At 47.6% G+C, this 22982-nt stretch overlaps 1 protein-coding gene, 1 non-coding gene and 1 pseudogene across 2 annotated transcripts; 1 reads left to right on the top strand and 2 right to left on the bottom strand.

The window, feature by feature from the left end:
• The first annotated feature begins 3618 nt into the window (after positions 1 to 3618).
• Positions 3619 to 6663, top strand: LOC136517563 (receptor-like protein kinase ANXUR1). The gene has a single exon (XM_066511163.1). It carries the CDS (start codon positions 3851 to 3853, stop codon positions 6461 to 6463), a length of 2613 nt encoding a protein of 870 aa, XP_066367260.1. The 5' UTR covers positions 3619 to 3850; the 3' UTR covers positions 6464 to 6663.
• Positions 6664 to 8758: 2095 nt separating this feature from the next.
• LOC136517568 (rho GTPase-activating protein 3-like) lies at positions 8759 to 11628 on the bottom strand (annotated as a pseudogene).
• A 9471-nt stretch (positions 11629 to 21099) lies between these two features.
• Positions 21100 to 21206, bottom strand: LOC136519327 (small nucleolar RNA R71). The gene has a single exon (XR_010774878.1). It is a non-coding gene; the product is annotated as a small nucleolar RNA R71 (small nucleolar RNA).
• Between the last annotated feature and the right edge of the window lie 1776 nt (positions 21207 to 22982).

The raw sequence follows: 22982 nt of genomic DNA, 5'->3' as shown, positions 1-22982 counted from the left end.
TTTAAGTGTGCAATTTACTACTTATAAATGTGTAATCAAGAAATGCATACTACACACATATTTATTGTACAATATATGCAATACACAGTTAAAAGATGTAAGCTCCTACTATTCTACTACAACAGCCACAAGATAGCCTAGCAATACAAAACCAACGATCAGGAATAATTTTGAAATAAACTGTGCATGTACATGAAACACCAGTGATTTATTTAGATAGATCAGAAAATAGGTTCAGTAGAGGACCTGCACAAGGATAAATCATGGCTAGACCACCAACCAAAAGCAAGAAATCTGACTGTTGAAAAAAATGGAACTAAAAACACAAGCATTGGTAAATGTAAAAAAATGTCCTCACACATATATGATGATAATCTATATTGCAGAGCATTTTGTTAAGGATAAAACCAATAATAGATCAGTAAGCAGCACATTCAGGTAGAGAATAGCTCTTTTCAATTTTTCAATATGTTGTGGTATAGTCCTCTCTTCAACTATAGATCAAATAAATCATTGAACAAGCATACCAAGCAAAAAAAAGCAAGCACCATTGCTGACCATAAAAACCATTGCACACAAAGAACAATAACAAATCGCCCTAATGCTCAGGCTGCTACACCATGGCGCATAGCACGGGACGTAGCTAGCTCGCTCAACCCAACACAACAAACATAAACACCACCAATCTCTAACCCTATGACCTCCTGACGCTAGAAGATTTTACCAATCAAGCAAATCGACACCACATCATGTAGCAGCATATGCAAATCGACACCATATTGCAATGCTCCTCCGGATCTGCTGGATCCCCTATACTTCACCTGGATCCAATCTTCTACCAGCAATGCAAGCCTCTTCACAATTGTCAGGCTCTTTCAGGGCGACTAAAAAATGAAAAATCAAACAAATCCTAGCTCCCCCTCGATCCCAGCCGCAAATCGAACCAGACCCAGCATGGAGGCAAGCTGCAGCTGCCCTGGCGCCTGTCCTGCTACCCCTCGAGCAGGGGGACTTCTGAAAACCTGCAACAAAATCAAACAAGCGCAAAATCAAGGGGCTAAATAAGCGCAAATCACCCCTCCTCCACCTCGCCTGACATCATCCCCACCCCACCTTGCTTCCGCCCAGTCGCTCGTCGGCTACCGCTGAAGCGACGACACAAGCAGACTCATCCTCGGCGAGACAACGCCCGTCCAGGTGAGGCGAAAGCAAGCAGACTCATCCTCCATGAAATCGAACCACAAATACATCAAAGATGCAATCAAATCGTAGATCTACTGAACCATAAACACAGATGACCCAAAAAACAGAGCTCGAATCAGGGAAGAGAGCGCAGCGTAAGAAGGTACCTGCTGACATCAAGCTATGGCGGAGCAGCGAGCCTCCGAATCGCCGAGGAGGGGACGCCGACGAGCCTCGACGGGGAGGACCACGGAGAGGGGCAGAACAATCGCCACCGCGATGAGCTCCAGAAAGCACGATACCTTTCTGTGCACGGGGATCGAGGAATACGAACAGTCTCCGAATTGGGTTCTCGGTCCGTTGGGTAGTAGCGGATGCGGCCTCCAGTGCCCGGACCCGATAAGAAAGATCGTACCCAAAGCGCACGAACGTCGCCTGAGAGAGAGCCCAGATTTCAGGCGACTGTACAATAGGAAATGTGTTTTTAATATATAGTCATGATTAATAATTTGTTTGAAGATCAAAGCACCTAATTTTTTCTTTTTATCCATTGATAAGTTTGTTTATATCTCTTGCATTCATTTAATAAGGGAAAGAATGATCCATGTACGCAACAGTGTATTACTGTCTCTCCTAGAAGGTACCTTCGGCATTTTAAAACATATTATGGGATAAAACAAATGATGCATGTAACCCTCTCTTTACAGTAGTGAGATATTGTGCTTCCTGTATTTTGAGGTATATATCATGGTAGGTATGCACGTGATTGGTGCTTCAGGTTTCATTCACCTATAATACCTTAGGGCTCGACCCAGTTAGGCGGCCGGATCTCGGCAGACGCGGCCATGGGGGAGCTTGACCCCAGGTAGGCGGCCGGATCTCGACAGATGCTGCCATGGGGGAGCTTGACCCCAGCCAGATCGGATCACGGCGGGCCACGGCAGGGCCGCACCGGCCATGGAGAAGAAGGGCCGCGCCGGCCATGGAGAAGAAGGGCCGCGCCGGCGTCAGGGAAGAAGCGACGCAGCGAGGGCGACCTCTGCGTCAGTGTCACATGCGTCGGGGGGTGCCGGGGAAGAAGCTGTGCAGCAGGGGCGTCGGGGACGCCGTGGAAGAAGCGCCAAGGCGTGTCGGGGGGCATCGGGGGACGAATGCCGCACAATACGAAGGGGTCTGGCCCGGTATTGGAGATGAGGAGGAGCAGATATAGCCAATAACGATGGGTATTGGGTTCAAATACCAATTCCTAATTCTTAGTCATCCAAATAGCGGAATTGACAGCTACGCAATACAATTCCAATTCCTGAGTCCCAATATCTACATCCAAACGGGGCATTATAATTGGGATGAATTTTGAATGATTCAATATGTTAAATTTTATGACCAAGGAATAATGTGTTCTTCTACTTCACTACTATTAGTTAGAATATTCTTTTGAAGCGCTTATTTTAATTATCATGAGACAAACACTAGAGAAAAAGAATTAAACCTTACACAACAATCAAATGTTGTTAAAACACTACACTTGTTTTGAGCAACTTATAATGCACACGGAAGCATATTTTCCCTAAAATTTACTTTTCCAGATATATGTGGTTCAAATATATCAAGTGTGATATTGTTCTGATGTTCAGAAGGAAAAAGATAGTATGATCGGATTTTCATTTACGTGGTCCATTTAGAAACTACACGGCTCATTAAATTTACAAATTTAGTTGCATGTCGTCGACATCAGCAATTTTGCTTCTTTTTTTAGAGAATTAATCCATGTGCATCTATAAGTAACCCATTTAGCGTATCTGCATATGAGATAACACTATAGAATGGTTATTTAGAAAAATCATGAAGATTATGGCAAGATAAACTTGAGCATTAACAACATTGTCCAATGTATTTCTGGTCACCAATCAAATGTTTTTATTGCCCTCTACAACAGTTATTTCAACTACTAGAATAGCACAACGAATGTAGGTAGGTAGCTAGCTAGCTTGCTTTGCTGCTCTGGCGCCCTTAGGGCTTGTACAGCGCTGGGCGCTTATGGATGGTTATTGGCCGTTAAATAGTTTTTTTTTTTGCCACGGTGGAGTCCAGAGCGGGCGCTTAAAAATAGATTCGCCGCTCCGTGAGGCGTCGACGCCTGGACCGTCTCCTCGCGTGATCCCTGGTGTTCGCATGCGACTTAACGGCCAGAACAGAAGCGCCTTCAAAAGTTCAAATACGTTTTGCGTGGTAGATTAAGGTCATAAAGAGACGCTTATAGTTGCAAAAGTATTTTCTCTTTCTATCTAAGCGCCTTTTGCATTGTACGTGCCCTTATATACCGAGGAACCTAATTTTAGTTTCCTAGGCTTGAGCTGAACCACACCTTCCTCTGGAGAGACGGGCGCCAAAACAAATAAAGAAGCCACTGCCATCCCCGAAAAATGCTCTTGTGCGCCTGTCTTCAACGGTAGCTAGCCCCTGGGTCAATCATCCCTTGGCCCCTTATTCCCCGAAACAAACATCCTCTTGGAGGAGGAGATTACAGAGGCATGCACACCTCTGTTCTTCTCCCTCCTCTCGTCTTCCTCCCGAATTCATTTGCTCAACACCGCATGGCCTAACCAAACCCTTCTCTACACCTCTGCACCGGCGAATTAAACTGTCCTGACTGGTCCGTGATGCGAACATGGCAGCCTGCCGCCGCGACGCATTTCTCGCTGTCATCATTGCGATCAATGCAGTCATTTTGGCTTCCGCGGCGAAGTACAAGCCACCGGAGTCCATATTGGTGGATTGCGGTTCAGCAAAGGAGGGCCAGGACGCTGATGGGAGGAAATGGGTGACTGACCAAGGCAGCAACTGGCTCATTGATGGCGGGAAGTCATCCATCATGGCCGATGCGGATGTCCAGGATCCATCGCTTCCCTCACCTGTCCCGTACATGTCAGCACGGGTGTTCACCAAGGAAGCCGTGTATAACTTTTCCATTGGCGACAAGGATAGGCACTGGCTGCGCCTCCACTTCTACCCAGCGGCCTACCATGGCGTCCCGGCAGAACAATTCTTCTTCTCAGTCTCTACGTCCACCGGAATCACGCTGCTCCGCAACTTCAGCGTGTACATCACTGCCAAGGCACTTAGCCAGGCATACATCATCAGGGAGTTCACACTGCCACCGATGACCGATGGCACGCTGTCGCTCACATTCACACCAACCGCGATGAACAACGCATCATATGCCTTCGTCAATGGCATCGAGATCATCTCCATGCCCGACATCTTTGCTGACCCGGCCACGATGGTTGGCTTGAGTGACCAGACCGTGGACACCGCCGCTAGCAGCTTACAGACGATGTACAGGTTGAATGTCGGTGGTTCTTACATTGCACCGACAAACGACTCTGGGCTATCACGAGATTGGTATGATGACACGCCATACCTCTATGGAGCTGCTGTTGGTGTGACATATAAAGCTGATGACAAGGTCCAGATAAAGTTCTCGAGCCCTGAGGCAGAGTATGCAGCACCGACGAGCCTCTACCTCAGCAGCAGGTCAATGGGCCCTAACCCAAAGGTGAATCAGAACTACAATCTGACATGGGTGTTTGAGGTGGACAGTAACTTCACATACATCGTTCGGCTCCACTTTTGTGAGTTGTTGCTTACCAAGGTGAATCAACGGGCGTTTGACATCTACATCAACAACAAGACAGCACAGGCAGATGCCGATGTCATCGGGTGGACATCAGAGAAGGATGTGCCCGTGTACAAGGACTACGCGACGTTCATGCCTGACAGTCCAGGTGATAAGATCCTATGGATCGCGCTACACCCTTCCGTGTCAATGAAGCCAGAGTTCTACGATGCTGTCCTGAATGGTCTCGAGATATTCAAGATGAGTGATAGCTCTGGCAACCTTGCTGGTCCAAATCCTGACCCATCCAGAATGCTGGAGGAAGCAGAGATGGATGTGACAACGGGGAAATTCAAAGCCAAGCCAAGCAACCTCAGGGCCATGGTGATTGGCGGTGCAGCTGGCGGTGCAGCGGCCTTTGGGATAGTAGCAGCCATATGTGTTGTGGCTTATCATTCGAAGAAGAGGCGGGTGGTAGGTAACAGCGTGTCACATTCCTCAGGATGGCTGCCAGTGTATGGTGGCAACTCACATACAAACGCCAGCAAGTCGTCTGGCGGCAAGAGCGCGGCACTCAACCCAAACATCACCGCCATGTGTCGGCACTTCTCGTTCCAGGAGATTAAGGCAGCAACGAAGAACTTTGATGAGTCACTAGTGATTGGTGTGGGCGGGTTTGGCAAGGTGTACAGGGGCATCGTTGATGGTGACACGAAGGTGGCGATCAAGCGGAGCAATCCATCATCTGAGCAGGGTGTTTTGGAATTCCAAACTGAGATTGAGATGCTCTCCAAGCTTCGACACAAGCACCTTGTGTCGCTTATCGGCTGCTGCGAGGATGACGGCGAGATGATCCTTGTGTACGACTACATGGCACATGGCACGCTACGGGAGCACCTGTACAAGAGTGGAAAGCCAGCACTATCGTGGCGGCAACGCCTTGAGATCACCATCGGAGCCGCACGAGGCCTGCACTACCTCCACACTGGCGCGAAGTACACCATCATCCACCGTGACGTCAAGACGACCAACATTCTGGTCGATGAGAACTGGGTGGCCAAGGTTTCCGACTTTGGTTTATCCAAGACTGGCCCGACGGCCATGAACCAAACGCACGTTAGCACCATGGTGAAGGGCAGCTTTGGATATCTCGACCCAGAGTACTTCAGGCGGCAACAACTCACAGAGAAGTCTGACGTCTACTCGTACGGTGTGGTGCTCTTTGAGGTGCTCTGCGCACGGCCTGCACTGAACCCGAGCCTACCAAGGGAGCAGGTTAGCCTTGCTGACCATGCCTTGAGCTGCCAAAGGAAGGGAACACTACAAGATATAATCGATCCGCTACTGAAGGGCAAGATAGCACCAGACTGCCTGAAGAAGTATGCCGAGACGGCAGAGAAGTGCCTGGCTGACCATGGAGTAGACCGACCTTCGATGGGCGACGTGCTATGGAATCTTGAATTTGCATTGCAGATGCAGGACACCTTTGAGAATGGTGGGAAGCCAGAGGGCGGAGGAAGCATGAGTAACGGTAGTACTGTGTCTATGGCGGACAGCATGGCTGCCTCAGCTGCAGCGCTCGAGCTAATCAGCGAGGACATGGACGAGGAGGACATTGCCAACAGTGTGGTGTTCTCGCAGCTTGTTCACCCAACTGGCCGGTAAGGTGTATATGGGACGTGGATGCTGAAATTTATCGTGCATGCGTTTGTTGTCCATTGGGAATTGGGATTCAACTCTTCTTGTCAATATGTACTCAGATCATATTGTGCGTATGTGTGTATCATTGTTGGTTGATTCTTTAATTTGGTCCCTTTTGCTGTACTTTTGTGGGCCATGAAAACGGGGAACCTTGGTAAGAACATAGGATTTCTGTAAAATGCAGACGGAGATGTTGCTTCAAAGATCACTAAAAATTTAGTGTTCATAATAGTCTGACAGTAACCATTGGATGGGCTTCGCATGCATATAGGAGGATTAAAAATAACATAAATCCTTCCACATGTCTTAGCGATGTCCGTAAAATAGGGGCCTACTTTAGGTTTTTGTCATTACGCTTGACGCGTCCACACGGTGACATAACTTGTTGGAACTCCTATCTCTAATCTCCTGTCTCCTATACCTAAATAGAAGAACCTCATTGGCATATTTTCATGGCTTCTCGTGAAGCCACGTCAGCATCGACCCACGCCAACAACACCTGTCTCCACAATCACCTACTCCCTCCGGTCCCACAATAACCACACGTCTAGGTTCAACGTAGCAACTTAGTGGAGGTGGCAAATTACCTTTCTACCCCTATGCTGCCGTCCTGTACGGATCAGCCAGACCGACAAAGTAACCGCGCATATTGTCAAAGCCCAACAAATATGTGGTCAGGGTGAGTTCCACGCCTCCAGCTCTGTCCGTCCGCGGCCATTCGTTCCGTAGAGGAAATAAAATATTATTATTGCTGCATTGCTCTGTCTGAACTTTTCAAGATTCTAGGCTACTGCTGCGCTCGTTCAGGCCTATGAGAACCGGGTATTTTGGGAAAAATTTTGAAGTGCAAACCAGCACTTAAATTTGGACGGAGGGAGTATATGCGTTGCTTGCTTCCGCTTCCCAGGGATCGTGGGCTCCCCCACTGGCCGTCACACGACGTGATTTCAAGCGCCTTACCCTTCCCCTATAAAATGGATCGTTCTCTGTCCAACCCTCCCCATCGGATCTCACGACCGGCGACTCTACCTCTGCTCGCTTCTAGCTTCCGCTCAGTTCCTCACCCCCCGCGCGCCGCCGCCGTTGCTGCTGCCAGTGCGGAGGTTGCCGCTTGCACGGCCACAGCAAAGCCCGCCGGAAGGTCACCACCCGCGCGAAAATGGCGCACGACGCCGCGCCCTGTCCTCGCGCCGTGCTGGGAGATGGCCACAACGGAGGCGCATCGAGGTGCTCGGACTCGGACGTGCTTGCTTGTCCACCTGGTGTCCGCAGTCCGCCTGCTGCCTCCCCACACCGGCCGTCGCGCGCAGCCCTCCTGCAGGCTGTCGCTGACGCCCTCCTCGCCATATCCCTGCGCCGCCTCCCCGTGCAGCCTGCTCAGCCTCATGCTGTGCCTTTGACCGTGGGAATGAGATTTTTCTTTTCTGTTTTTTATACGATTTGGAGGATAAGGATGCTCATATGGAAGCGTGGTGCATCCATGAGATTGTGACAGGTGGGTCCCACAGCTCCTAGATTCTATGATCTAAAATTGCATTATGCCTAATTCGTAGGCAGTACTTTATTTTCATATATGCATGCTAATTACTGTACTTGATAAATATCTCACTAATAAAATAAAATTATCATAGGATTATTATTATTTTAGAAAAAGTATGCCACTCATGAATGTAATAAAAGGTAATTATGTATATGGAGGCATATATGGATTATCGCATGGATAAAACTGTCTACGCTGCCGATCAAAACAAGAGATTTGTAATGTCTGACTTTACAAGATTTGTGCGCTCAATGAAAAGAAATTTTTTTACAGTTTGTATAAATGATTCAAACATCCGTGCTTTCTTTATGCTCCTCTTCCAAATTCCAATTTCTCTCCTGTAATTAATAGCCCTTTCGGATTGCAGTGTTGCATTGTTTCCCTTCGATTCCTCTCCCAATAAATTTATATCTTCGTGTGCGTATTTTCTTTTTAGGATTTCAGTATTTATCACATCAAGTTCTCTTAACACGGGTATTATCTAGTTATAAAAAAAAAGGGAGATCACCGAGCGGCCCATCGCATTTCTCATCTGCTCCTCACCTTTTTCGTCTCCGAATCAATGCACCCCACCGTTACTTGTCACAAACGCCTCGACATACTATGTTCCCCTAGTCCCCAACACTACGGGCTACATTAAATTCAAAGTTAACTCTATTCAAATTTAAAGTGCAGTTTTCTAAACCTTGTATCTGAAAACTGGCAAGCACGCTGCTCCATGAAAAGAATGGGCACATATCCATGAAATTTTTACAGGTTGGGAGTTAAACTGCCTTGATAAGCTCATGTCTCCTCTTTGGATCAACACCAGCAACACCAAAATTATCGTCTCTGCCGATATATCCATCTGAATATTCACCAGTAGCCAGCTAAGGCCATGTCGCATCTCCACTGCACCACAATTGACACATTCACCAGTAGCCAGCTAAGGCCATGTTGCATCTCCACTGCACTACAATTGACACGGATTAGATTCAGAGGAATATCTGAAGGTGAAATTGGACATGCTCATTACATTTCCAAGATTGAAATTGCAACCGGAGAGCGAACAAAGGTAGATAAATCTCTCAAATCGTTATCTCACCTCACCGCTGAGATAGCAGAGGTCGCCAGAGGAGGTGAGCACCGTGTGGTGGAAGGCGGACCTTCCCCGGACCTGCACCATGCTCGAGAGTGGTCATTTTTTCTGAGTGCTACCAGTCAAGGGCTGCTCAATGGAGACAAGTGGATCCTCTAGTGCAGAAAGTGGAGGCAAGAAATCAACGAACTTGTGTTTATATGCTTCATGAAACCAAAATATGTAGAAAAATAGAAAGATGATGCCAAACCACAATTCAGGGGTACCTGAACAAAGCTGGCTATAGATCCAACTGTACCAAAGGGAAATCAGATTCAACTGTAAGAACAAAGGCAAATGGATAAACTTACTTCCTCATGAACTGGAGTGAAGCAACAATAGTCCGAAACTTTCTGAAGAAATGATGGACCAAAATCATCAACATCAGATCCCGATTCAACATTTGATGTATCACTTAACATGCCCTGCCACGAAATAGGCAAATATAGGAGTAGTTTAGAACAAGAATCCAGAAAAGCAATCAACCTCTTGCAATACTACTAATGAAGGCTGTAATTTTAGAATGTTATTTTCATTTGTTCCAACCGAAAGGAAGAGCTGCTTATTTCTTCCCCCTCACAAACAGCTTTGAATTCCCTCACACATCCAGCTTCCAAATTGTTGTTCAGCTACAAATAATATATCTATCAGTACATAGAAAAACAAGGACAGCATCTAGATGAACTATTTTCAGGTAAACACAAAACAGTAAATGGCACCTTCAATATATATGGATCATTCCACTGTCTGAATTTGAGAAGAAGAAATTCTATTAATCATTCAGAGCTTCTCCCATTACGCTTGATCAGACACCGACTATGCCAACAGCAGGCTGGACTATGCCAACAGCAGGCTGCATAATAATCAAATTGAAGTCACAGAATAACACCGGCCTGTCCTTAGTTATCCATTATACTGCAAGAAAAAAAAATTCAATTTCGAAACACTTGGACAAAGACTTGGAACGTATAGCAAGCAAAAAAAAACAAATTAGAATGGACTGTGATACTCAGTCTGAACCTGCTATTTAGTCAGTCGGGATACAAGGAAATCATGTTCGACCGCCATTGCTGATGAATTGAAGTCATCATGGACTAATGGTAGTAATCTAGATGGGACGGTGTTCACTAATGTTTGGATCATGATTGCCATAAAGTCCAGGTCATATACATGTATGCAAACAAACTAGATTTTCAGTCAAAAATTGACGGCTGCAGGCTCCTACTGGAAGAAGATGCAAGAAGGCATCGGAAAGCTACAATTCCGTCACGGAAGCAGTCTTAAAATGAAGGCACACAAAACTACAGCTGAAGGGGAAAATCCAAGAGAAAAAAAAAGGTAATCAACGCTTAATCATTCGGCATTGGCGAGCTCACCTGGCACTGGGCGTGCGCCGCGGCACGTTTGGTTCGAGGTCGGCGGGGAGGCCGAGGAAGCCGCCGAAACGGGCGAAGGTGAGTGCGAGATGTGCCGCACGTCCGTGGGCCGCCCAATCTCGATCCGCTCCACGTCGCTGTCCTCATCGTCGACACCCATGGCGCCGGTGCTGCACATCACCAGCGACTCCGCAGCGTCCGCATGACGGTGCCCACCAGCCCTCCCCCTCCTCCTACCCTCCCTGCCCGAAGCATCAACTTTTCTTACCTTACCTTATCCGTTCGCTCATGGAGTTGTGGCCCGACCGCACGCCGGAGTAACTGTCCAGCCTCGCGTATCTTGTACCTCCGGACGCTGCACCAATCCCGCCGCGCCTGCGCTCGGAAGCGCGCCCGGTCATGGGCCGACGGCGGCACCGCGCCGTCCCCCACCTCATCCGATCCCCCGGCGATCTGCGGCGCCGCATCTTCCCCGCCTCCGGCGACGGCGCCTCCGCCCGGCCGCGCCGCGCACCGCTGGCGGTTCGGCCGCTCGGTGCAGGCCCCCCACCGCCGCGTCTCCCTCTGCTTCTCCTTAAATCACGCCCCCTCCCTGCCTCTTGGTGCCAGTAGCAGCTCCCGTCGCCGCCACCATTACCGCGGCGCCGCACCTCTGCTCCACCCCCGCTCACTCTAGCTTCTCGGTGAGCATCCCTGTGCCCCCGTGATCCTCACCATCTCCTTAATCGCGTGGCCAGCAGAGGTTCTGGCGGCCGGTTCTCAGCCGGCGCCTACCAAGGGTAGAGTCCATACCTACCAAGGGTTTGGGGAGCTGGGAGGCCAGCGCGGCGGCGGATCGGGCGCGAGGGCCTTGATCCTGGCGGGGTCGGCGGCGGCGCGGGGTTGGGGATTGCGGGGTGCAACGGATTTTGAGCATCTCGCTGTTTCCCTTCCCAATCCTCCGTTAAAAACGCATCTCCAACAAGTAATAATCCATGCTTCTAAAAATTTAGACACATGGGAATTCCTCCTCCGATAAAATTTATTTGGTTGCACACAAATTCACCCCCAATCTATATGGTTTAGAAATTTACCTCAATCCCACCCAAACGTAGATTGAGGTGGATTTGTGTACTGTCAATCATAGCCTTACGTGTAACATTAGGCGTCGTAGCGGACGTACGGATCCGGTGCGTATCCGTCCCCGATCGGTCAATCTCTAAAGGTGAGAAGTAGAAAAGAGTTCCTGATGTAAATATAGGAGAAAGAATATATAAAAGTGGTTATGATAATTTAGAAATAGTATTAGATTTCTAATATAAAATTATCTTCTATGTTTTAGGAGCGGATTATTAAAAATTTTTGGAGATGATCATCTTTTTTTTTAGCAATACCTTTTTAAGAGTTGTAAAACTACGTATTTTTTTGAGGAAAAAATAAGGTCTTTCATTGATCGACACATGCTCAGCAAATTCACGAGCACACAAACTGATTACAAATTCACGGATGAAATCTGTCCATACCTCGGACTGACCCGGGTCCCAACCCAAACCTCTCCTTGCAATGTTATGAGCAAGAGAGTTGCAAACTCTCGAAATATTACATATGGAGTCACAACTTAAATCATCAAGTAAACTATCCCGGAGATCTCTGAAAAGTCCTCACCAACCGCTAGTTCCATAGATGAAGATGACAGGGCTTCTTTCAGTTGGCTTGAGTCTGTCTCCAATACAATCTGAGATATGCCAAGGTAAGATGCAGCTTCCGGCGTATATTTGGTTTGTTTGACTTCTTTTTTTATCTGGAACAATATTTTTCTCTCACAACAATTTAGCCGGAACAATGTTTCCAGTTTCAGCCAAGTTTTAGACCAGCGAACGGAGCCAGTTTCAGCCATAGGCTCGGTTCGCTGGTCTGAAACTTGGCTGAAATTGACTAAAAAAACATTGTTCCGACTGAATTATTGTGAGAGAAAAACACTGTTTCGACTGAAAAAAAATCAAACAAGCAGAATATGAGATAAGCCAGGGCCATAATAAGCTTCTGCCAAGAGAGCATTATGGATCATCACCAGATTTCTGGCACCAGCAAGGACCGGTTGCCCTTCATGGTCGCGCACAACGAAACCCCAAGCCCCAACATTTGTTTCCTGCACGAAAGCACCATCGAAATTAATTTTGAGGCATCCCGTAGCTAGTAGGTGGCCACCATCTTGGCTGCAGAGTGACAATCGGTGGTCTTTGCCGAGTGATCATCTCCTGAGTGTCGGCAACCATAGATACAACAGCCAGCGCCTTTTGTTGACACGTAGGCATAGGCTCTCCTGCATTCACTTTGTTTTGCACATCCCACGATTTCCAACGGATTTTTTTTTTGAGCTGGGGAGAGGAAGGGGAAGCTTACGAAGCGGTATAAAAAAAATGGGACATTCTCGAGGCGCCGGGGGTGGGATTCAATCCTTGGCCGCCAAGCAAGTGTGGTGGCGGAGGGCATGCCAGGGTGGCGTGGCGCGGGGGCGAGCCTCCCGTGATGAGGCGGAGGGCGCTCGGGGTGCGGTTGCGTTTGAAGCCTGGCATCAAACATGAAACGGCGACCATCGGATTTGATTTGAGCGTTTTATTAGCCTTTGATTTTTAATGGAGATAAAATCTTGTGTGCATTTTTCTACGTGCACCATGGTTGGAGACACTCAGCGAGGGACGTTTTTCTAGGGAATCTATTATAATGCTGGTCGGATGCGCGATGTGTCGATGCCCATGGCGTCGAGCGTCTCGGTGTAGATGATGTTGAGGCTGCTGTCTCCATCCATCAGTACTTTGGTGAGCCTCTTCATATCGATGATCGCGGCAACCATGAGTGGATATCTCCCCAGCTACGGGACACTCTCTAGGTGGTCGGTCCGATCAAAGGTTATGGCGGACTTTGACCACCGGAGGAAGGTAGGCGTGGCCGGCTCGGTCGTATAGACGTCGTGGCGCGTGAGCTTCTGACGGTGCTTAGAGTCGTAGGCTACCGACCCTCTGAAGATTATGAGGCAGCCATCCAGCGTCGAAAAGGCATTGTCCTTCCCCTTGGTGTCATTCGTGGTCGGGTCAGGGTCCTTCCCGTGCTCCTCCTTGTTGGAGCCTCCGGACAAGAACCGCTCCATGAGGCTACAATCTTTGTATAGATGCTTGATGGGGAAGGCATGGTTCGAGCTTGGCCCCTCAAGTACCTTCTTAAAGTGGTTCAGGGTACCCTCCGTGGGCTTCCGACCCCTATGTAATCGGCGGTGGCCACGAGCGAGCCCTCGCACCGCTGCTTGTTCTTCTTCTTACTGGATGGTTTAAGGCGTCCTTGTCGGCATCCTCATCCCGCTTTGCCTTGCCTTTGAGGTGGTCGAAGATCGCTCCGACTGCCTCCTCGCCTAAGGCATGGCTAGTGGTAATGTCGAGGAGCTCCTTGATAGTTCACGGGCCCTTATGTCCCAGCTTGTGAACCAGAGACTCACAGGTGGTCCCAGACAGGAAAGCTCCTATAACGTCGGCGTCGGCGACGTTAGGTAGCTCGTTGCACTACCAAGAGAAGCACTAGATGTACCCATGGAGGGTTTCTCTGGCCTTCTGTCGATAGTTTTTGAGATCCCAGGGGTTCCAAGGATGCTTGTACGTGCCTTGGAAGTTCCCCATGAAGATCCCTTTTAGGTCCGCCCAACTTTGGATTCTATTGGACAGAAGGTGTTCCAACCACGTTCGTGCCGAATCGGCCAGGAACAATGGAAGGCTGCGAATGATGAAATCGTCATTATCTACCCCACTAGCTTGGTAGGCAAGCCGATAATCCTCAAGCCACAATCTAGGGTTCTTTTCACTAGAGTATTTTGGGATGTTGGTTGGTGGTCGGTACCTTGGTGGGAATGCGGCGTTGAGGATATGTCGGCCGAAGTCCTGAGGTCCCGGTAGGCCGGGGTCGGTTTTCGGTCCTCGCCGCTGTCATAGTGTCTGCCCCATTGAGGGTGGTAGCCGTGGCTGGCCCCCTCCCTTGCATCATTGTGGGTACGCCTGCAGGCATCGAGGGTGTCGCGAGCATCACGGTTGTGGCCAAGACGCTCATGCACCAGAACCATGATGCGTGGCCTGCCGCCTTACGGTGCCTGGTGGACTGATGCATCCATGTTGGGTCACTCTGAGGGCGTGTGCTGGCTGGCGTCGAGCTCATGTTGCCAAGACAGCGAGCTCTTGGCCTGCTGTGCAGCCACCCACTCGAGTAGCATGCGAATCTCATGATGAGCTTGATGCTCATTGGGTGTCACAGCCCCTGGAAGCCCACGGAGCAAGGCTGCCGCAGCAGCGATGTTCTGGCTCACCCAAGCGAAGTGTGGGAGGGCTTCATCGTCCTCGATGATCCTCCAATTCATGTCGTGGGCCATGGCACGTGCGTGCCCACCGTCTCCATGGCCCTTGATCTCTCAATCGAGCTCTGCACGTTCCTGCTCGAGCTAGAGTCATGCTTCCTTGAGCTCTTAGTGCCGGGCCTTCAGCTGCTCCACCCGTAGGAGGGGTGGGGCCCTTGCATCTCCCTCGACCTCGTCATTGAGATCGTTCGTTGGGGTAGCCTCCTCCTCGTGGATGCTTTCGATGTGTCCCTTGGGGGTACCTGCCATGAAGCATTCACGAGAGGGGTGATGGCTCCCCCTGCTAGAGTCAGAGCTGGAGGGCGACTCTGACTCCTCTGCGAGGAGGTCATGGAAAGATTCTATGACATATTCGGTCATGCCCATGAACTCATCGTTCGCGGGCAAAGGAGGCATATGTTGTGCCATAAAGTGGCCAACGGTCTTTGCAGCATTGCGCAGACTGAACAGGAGCGCTGTCGGGGTGCTCCAAATGAGGTATTCTAGGGAGAGCGACTCTCCTCTAGCAAGCTATGCCATAACGTTGGCGAACGAGAAGGTGAGGTGGCATAGGTCGTCCCGGGACGGTCGGGGTCCTAAGAGAGTGCTGAGCTGGCGCTCTAACCTCCCATAGTCGAAGCTACGGAGCTGGTCGCCCCCGGGGGCATGGGCCTCCAATGTGTGTAGCTATAGCTCCTCAAGCGCCTCAGCGATTGCGTCGAGGCTGGTGAGGTGGAGAGGTTGGATGGCGGTGGGAGCCGGTGCCAACTCTCCCTCCGTCGTGATGATGAAGTCTAGGTCCCCGATGCGCACGTGCGCGCCATGGACCTAGCTGATGTTGTGACTAGCCATTTGAGGCCTAGTGTTGGATGTTGAGATGCACAAAAAGCCCCTACCTAGCATGCCAACTGTTGGTGTTTCGAGTAAACACCAACGAGTAAATTTCTAATATTACGCGTCTAGCTTAGATGGTGTGCTTAGAGGACATGAGGTTTATACTAGTTCGGACAGGATGTCCCTACGTCTAGTTCATTGGTGCTGCTCATGTTACTAGCACTAAAAGTTTGTAGTAGGGGTTACAAATGGGCGAGAGAGGGACATGACCCAAGTCTCTAGTGGAGAGGATGAATGGGTAACGAGAGCTCCATCGCTGCTCGGCTATGTGTTCGGGGTTTGATGGGTTCGTTGGTCAGATGATCAGCTGAATCAATCATCCGATCATCTGATTGAGAGAACATGATGGTTTTGATCCCATTGAGAGAGAGCATGTGTCCTTATGGGATGCCCTGCTTTCCCTTTTATAGGCCAAGGGAAAGCAGGGGTTACAGCGGAGGAAGAGAGGAGAACGAGAGGGAGGAGAAGTCCTTCAGGATCGTCAGGTCCTTCTTCTCCTCCATGTAGGTCCTGCCGACCCTACAGACGTCAATAGGGACAGCTTCACATCATGGCCCTGTCCATCACTGGTGCCACATGCAGGCATCATTCGCTGGTCATGGCGCTCCACTCTGTTCTGGCGGATGTTGTGGTGAACTAACACACCTGTTAGTTGTTCGTATGAGGGTTATGTAGAACAGTGCTGGTACGCCCAACGATGTTCCTGATGCAAATCCCCAGGTATGGCCCGTCATGGCCACGGGTTGTGTTAGGGTGTGCCAGTCACCTTTTTGGTGTTAGAGCTTTGACCCAGGCCCAATCACTGGGACCTAGAGTGGTTGGTGGCAGTATGGGTCTCCGTCGAGCAAGGTAGAGCACAAACCCAAGGGCTGGGTGAGGCGAAGCCCACCCTCAGAGGTTGGGCGAGGCGGAGCTAGCCCTTAGATGTTGGGCAAGGCAGAGCCCACCCTTAGAGGTCAGGCGAGGTAGAGCCAGCCCTTAGACGTCGGGTGAGGTAGAGCCCGCCCTCAGATGTCGAGCGAGGCGGAGCCCACCCTCAGAGGTTGGGCAAGGCAGAGCCAACCCTCGGATGTCGGGCAAGGCAGAGCCCACCCTCAGATGTCTAGTGAGGTGGAGCCCGCCCTTAGACGTTGGGCGAGGCGGAGCCCGCCCTCAGACGTTGGGCGAGGCAGAGCTAGCCCTCAGACATCGAGCAAGGTGGAGCCCATCCTCAGAGGTTGGGTGAGGCGGAACCCGCCCTCAGAGGTCGAGTGAGTCGAAGCCAACCTTCAGACATCGAGCGAGGCAGAGCCAACCCTCTAAGGTCAGGTGAGATGGAACCCATGGCCTCAGTGTTGGTCGAGGTGGAGCCCACCCCCAGAGGTCAGGCAAGGCGGATCGCACATCCTTGGGGTCAGGCGAAGTGGAGCCCGTGGCCAGAGGTCGAGCAAGGCGGAGCCTGCATACCTAGGGGTCAGTTTGGGTCTATAGTCGTGCCCTTGACTGCTTGGACGAATTAATGTTTAACGACCATTAGCCCCTCCTCTTTGGGTACCCTAGTACTAGTCCCCGACAACAATATTTGCGCCACCTCCTTCGCGCCCCTCCAATTTCTTCGTCAATTGTTATTTGGGCCGGTATAATGGGCCCCCGAGCATACTGAACGCTTGAGCCTGCTTCATCGGTTTACATCTCCAATTTTCACCATGGGTCTCCAATTTTCGCCATGATCTCCAATTTTCGCCACGATCTACAATTTTTGCCATGATCTCCAATTTTTGCCACAGGTCTCCATATTTCGCCACGGTCTCCATATTTCGCCATGATCTCTAATTTTCACCATGGGTCTCCATATTTCACCATGGTCTCTATATTTCGCCACAGTCTCCATATTTTGCCACGGGTCTCCAAATTTCGCTACGGTCTTCATATTTTTCCATGGGTCTCCAAATTTCGCCATGGTCTCCATATTTTATCATGTGTCTCCAAATTTTGCCACGGTCTCCATATTTCACCACGGTCTCCAAATTTCGCTACGGTCTCCAATTTTTGGCATGGTCTCCAATTTTCGCCATGGTTCTCCATTTTTGCCAATGTTCGCCATGGTATAGTGCTAAGCACTCTCCATGTTGTCCAAATTTCTCCATGTTCTCCAAATCTCTCCATGTTCTCAAAATATCTCCATGTTCTCCAAATTTCTCCGTGTTCTCTAAATTTCTCCTTGTTCTTCAAATCTCTTCATGTTCTCCAATTTCGCCATAGTATAGTGCTAAGCACTCTCCAAAGTTCGCCACGGTTAATTGCTAAGTACTCTCTCTATTTTTAAGTGCTCAGCACTCTCCAAATTTTACTTCTATGTCCAGTGCTTAGCACAGAGATTTTGTTCTTTATACAACTATGAATAAACTCCAAATAAACATAAACTGGTCTGCGGGATATAAAATTCACCAATACATTGCTCCCGATAAACTCCACTCTGTTTTCTTCATCACCGAGTTCATCTATTTTATTTTTAAATCATGTACTACCCATCCTACATATTTGTATTGTAGGATCATCGTCTGTGTGGTCACACCATCTGGCCTTTGGATTTCTTTGCTGATCAACTGGTCAGACCACTAGATTCATGATTTTGTCACCAACCAATTGGTCAGACTTTTTGGCATTCACTTCTACTCTGCGCTCACTTCGCCACTGACCAGTTGGTTGGTCTGCTCGGTACTTGATTCGTCACCAACCAACTAGTCAGATTGTCTGTCATTTTCATCGTCAGCTACACTGGGGGCTCGCCAGCTAAGCTGGGGACTTCGTCTGCCAATTTGCTTGTTGGCTTACTATGTTTTGCCGACGCTGCACATCATGTGTGATATCAAGGTTTTCCATGCTGTCCAGATCAGGGTGCTAATCTTGGGTGGCATGTCATGGGCTTTGTTAAGTATATCTATCGCAGCAATCTAGTGCTAAGCACTCTCCATTTTCTCCATGTTTTACCGCTTGGTATTATTGAATTTTACTCCATGTACATAGTGCTAAGCATGGGGACTTCGTCCTTTACACTTCATTCTTTGATCCTGCTACAAGATGTTTCTTTGTCTTATAGCAGGCTCGGGGACTAAGTGTGTACACTTCACCTTGCAATGAATGTACTATTGGTTTTTAGCTAAGCTAGAGACTAGCTGTGCTCTTGGCTAAGCTAGGAGTTGATTACCCTGATTAAGTGTTTGTTGTAATTCCTAGATCCTGACACTAGGTACATTCTTCACCTACTATCAGTCTCGGGGACTATAATGTATACATTGCACCTTGCGGCGCATGTATCAATATTAAGATCCTCTTTAACTAAGTCATGGACGTTGATCATCTGACTTCACCAACAAAGCCTAAGTGTGTACACTTCACCTAAGGTGGAGAATTTTTAAATTTTAAAATTGAGCCCCTTACATCCCTCTGGCAAGCCTTATTTGGCTAAGTCCGAGATCTGCGTACCAGTTAAACTAGTCGACTTTGACTTCCACCACTCGGATCACTAGTCAAATAGGTCGGCACTTCATTTTATTGATTGGATTACTAGGTCGGCACTTCATTTTATTGATTGGATTACTAGTTAGACTGGTCAGATTGCCAGATTAACTGTCTGACTCCAAGTTAAACTGCTCAGACCTGCTCAAGACAGTGTTGCTCAGTGGACACAAGGTGCTCGAGGACTAGCTGTGTGGAGGTATAACCCCAGGTACCCACGATAATGGACATGGGCCACACCACCTGGGGAGGTCTAGCCCAAAAGAAGAAGGCGTGTGATGCAAGACACTGATCGGCATGCATCACATGGTTTTAGGAAGGAATCTTGAAGATAGAGAAGGATTTGATCGGATATGATAGATATCATATTCCTTGTAAATACTTACCATATACCCAAATAGATCTAGATCTAACCGACTTGTAACCCTGCCCCTAGACTATATAAGGCAGGCAGGTACCCCCCCTCGAATTCATCTTATATTCAATACAATCTAACAAAGACACATGACGTAGGGTATTACATCGATTAGACGGCCCAAACCTATCTAAATCGCTGTCTCTGCGCCTTGTGTCACCATCCGGTTCCTATTACGTGCACCTCCACCGATCATCTTCTACCATGGATATACCCCTTGGTAGACTGCCGACCAGATTTCATCGACAGAGACAAGCTCTGTTCTTGATCTTCCTTTGTAATGTTCCTTGGGTGTACAAAAGACTTAGTAAATAAGGAATGACTTAGGAATCTTTTGCTCTTACCGAATCTCCTGCCTAGCTACACTACATTTTATGAGTCTCTATTTTTATCTCTGGAATTACTATCAATGCTTCACACTTATCATTTATTTATCATTTGACTTACCCCTACCATAGCATGAGAGTGGTTTTATCATAAGTATACATATTTGTCAATATCTCTATGCCAACAATCCCATAGCTCTTCCTTGTGGATAAAATATAAATAACCATACTCGGTATACTCCCAGGTGAAATGCTACAATGGTATATTATTTGTGCGCTTACGGATACTTTAACATATATAATTTTCTCTGAGTTTACAAAGGTCATTAATAATTACCAACCATGTATTTCTGGCATCATGATAGGGATGACAACTTAGTAAAAAATAATGCTAAGAAAAGTCAACAAGCATTTCTGAATAATTACCAACCATGTATTTCTGGCATCATGATAGGGATGACAACTTAGTAAAAAATAATGCTAAGAAAAGTCAACAAGCATTTCTGGTGCCATTGCCGGGGAGGGGCACATGGCTAAAGAGAATTAATCAAATAAATACTTATTGATAAAATCATAACACCTCTGCTTTAGCAGGCTTACCCTTATTTGTCTTTGTTCATATCTTATACTGGGTATTGTAGGATTGGTTGTGATTCACTAACAACTATCAATCAAAATCAACCAATCAAGAGGAATCTCAACACCAGTTTATGAAGCTATGGCTGAAAAGACTCTACATGAATTCTCTACTCTAAGCACTAAGAACATCCACACTGGACCAACACTCAAAACTAACAACCTTGAGTTCAAGCTCAAGCCAAGCCTCATCAACATGGTGTAAGCTACTTCATTCAGTGGAAAGGCACATGAAGATGCTAGTGCTCATCTTTAGAATTTCCTAGAGATAAGCAGCACAATCACCATAAAGGACGTTGCTCAAGATATCATACTACTCCGCCTCTTTCCACTCTCACTAGTGGGAAAGGCGAAGCAATGGTTCTACACCAACAAAGATAACATCAATACATGGGCAAAATGTTCGAAATCCTTCCTAAAAAAATTCTTCCCTATAGGCAAGACCAATGCCTTAAGAGAAAAGATTTCCAATTTCCAATAGCAGAAGGGAGAGACCATTCTAGAAGCATGGGAACATTTCCAAGAATATGTTTTAGATTGTCCTCATCATGGAATGGAAGATTGGTTGCTCATGCAAAGTTTCTATCATGGATTAACTTAGAAAGCTCATGAACAACTTGGTGCCACTGTTGGAAGATCATTTATGTCACTCACCCTTGGAAAAGCTGAAACTCTTATGGAAAAGAAAGCCACTAATCAAGGCTGGTCCAATGCAACATTCAATCATGCAATAAGAGCGAATGAGTGCTAGAAGAGGTGTGTGCACTGTCAACCAAGATGGACGTACTATTAAATTGGCTCGAATAATGAGACAATTACAAGAGAGATCGTCATGCCATTAAAAATGCTTTCAATGCTCAAAACACATGTGGAGAATATTTGGGGGTTGAATTCCCTGAATATCAAGAGGATGTAAACATCATTGACAACAATTTAGGTTCACAACAACAGAGACAAGGATGGAATCAACAACAATGGTCAACTTACCAAGGTAAGTACCCAAGTAAAAATTAGAATTCTTTTAATCCCAAGCAACCATCCTTAAGAGACTTAATCTTAGAACAAGCTAGGATTAATGAGAATATTTCTAAAAAGCTTACTTTTAATGATAAGGTCCTAGAAAACATAAATACTAAAATGGATAGTTTTTCTTCTGCCATAAAAGACCAACTTAGCTATAATAAAAAGATAGAATCTCAATTAGCCCAGTTGGTCGCTGCTCTGCCTTTTGCTACTAAACTTGAAAAGGTCAACGCTATAACCACAAGAGGTGGCAAGTCTACTCATGATCCACCATATCCGAGAAGGGCAAGTAAGATACTGGCAGCAATACAGGAGGAGAAGAAGGACGATGAAGTTGAAGAAGTTGATCCACAAGAGCAAGAATTACAACAAGATTTTCATGACACTACGTTCCTGCCGTTTCCATGCAGAAATCAAAAAGCCAAAATGGATGAGCAATTTGGTAAGTTTGTAGAGGTAATTCAAAAGTTATATATCAATATTCCTATGCGAAGTATCTCCGAGACATCCTCAACAACAAAAGACCACTGCCCACCACTGAAGTAATCAAGTTAATGGAGGAGTGTAGTGTGACCATCCTAAATACATCACCTATCAAGAAGAAGGATCCGGGGTGTCCTAGTATCGATTGTTCCATCGAAAGCCAGAACTTTGAGAACGTGTTATGCGATGTGGGAGCAAGCTTTAGTGTCATGCCCAAGAAGGTCTTTGACAAGCTCAACTATTCAATGCTCTCACAAACGTCGATGTGTTTGCAACTAGCCGACCAATCGGCCTACTACCCTATAGGAATCGCCAAGAATATTCTGGTAAAAATATGAAATTTCTTTGTTCCTATGGATTTTGTAGTACCTGACATGCAGGAGGACATGAAGACATCTCTCATTCTTGGGAGACCCTTCCTGAGCACTATAAATGCGCACATTGATGTCGGAGTTGGAGAAATCAAATTCCATATCAACGGCAAGGAAGAGCGATTCGCCTTCAAGCCAAGACCAGAACAATGCTCTAATTTGGAATGGTGTAAGAAACAAGTTCATCCGTCAAGGTCTCCATCTCTGGGACCGAAGGACACACCTGAAGAATAAACGTGAATAGAGAAGTCTAGTTCGGTGGACTTAAAATGCCGAACCCTCGCCGGGAGGTAACTCGGTAGTTACCCATAATCATTTTTCGCATTATACTTTACTTCGACATATTTACTTTTCAACACCTGCATTATAAAATAAAAATTCTCATCATGGCATTATAAAAATTCGAGCCCCAAATAAATAATTTTTACAAGCGTAAAAACCCTGTAAAGAAAT

This window comes from Miscanthus floridulus, chromosome 17 (assembly GCF_019320115.1).
Source record: "Miscanthus floridulus cultivar M001 chromosome 17, ASM1932011v1, whole genome shotgun sequence".
Taxonomy (NCBI): domain Eukaryota; kingdom Viridiplantae; phylum Streptophyta; class Magnoliopsida; order Poales; family Poaceae; genus Miscanthus; species Miscanthus floridulus.
This window is presented reverse-complemented; position numbering and strand designations above follow the sequence as displayed.

Coding starts and splice junctions, on each gene's coding strand:
- LOC136517563 (XM_066511163.1), top strand. CDS start 3,851: ATGGCAGCCTGCCGCCGCGACGCATTTCTCGCTGTCATCATTGCGATC.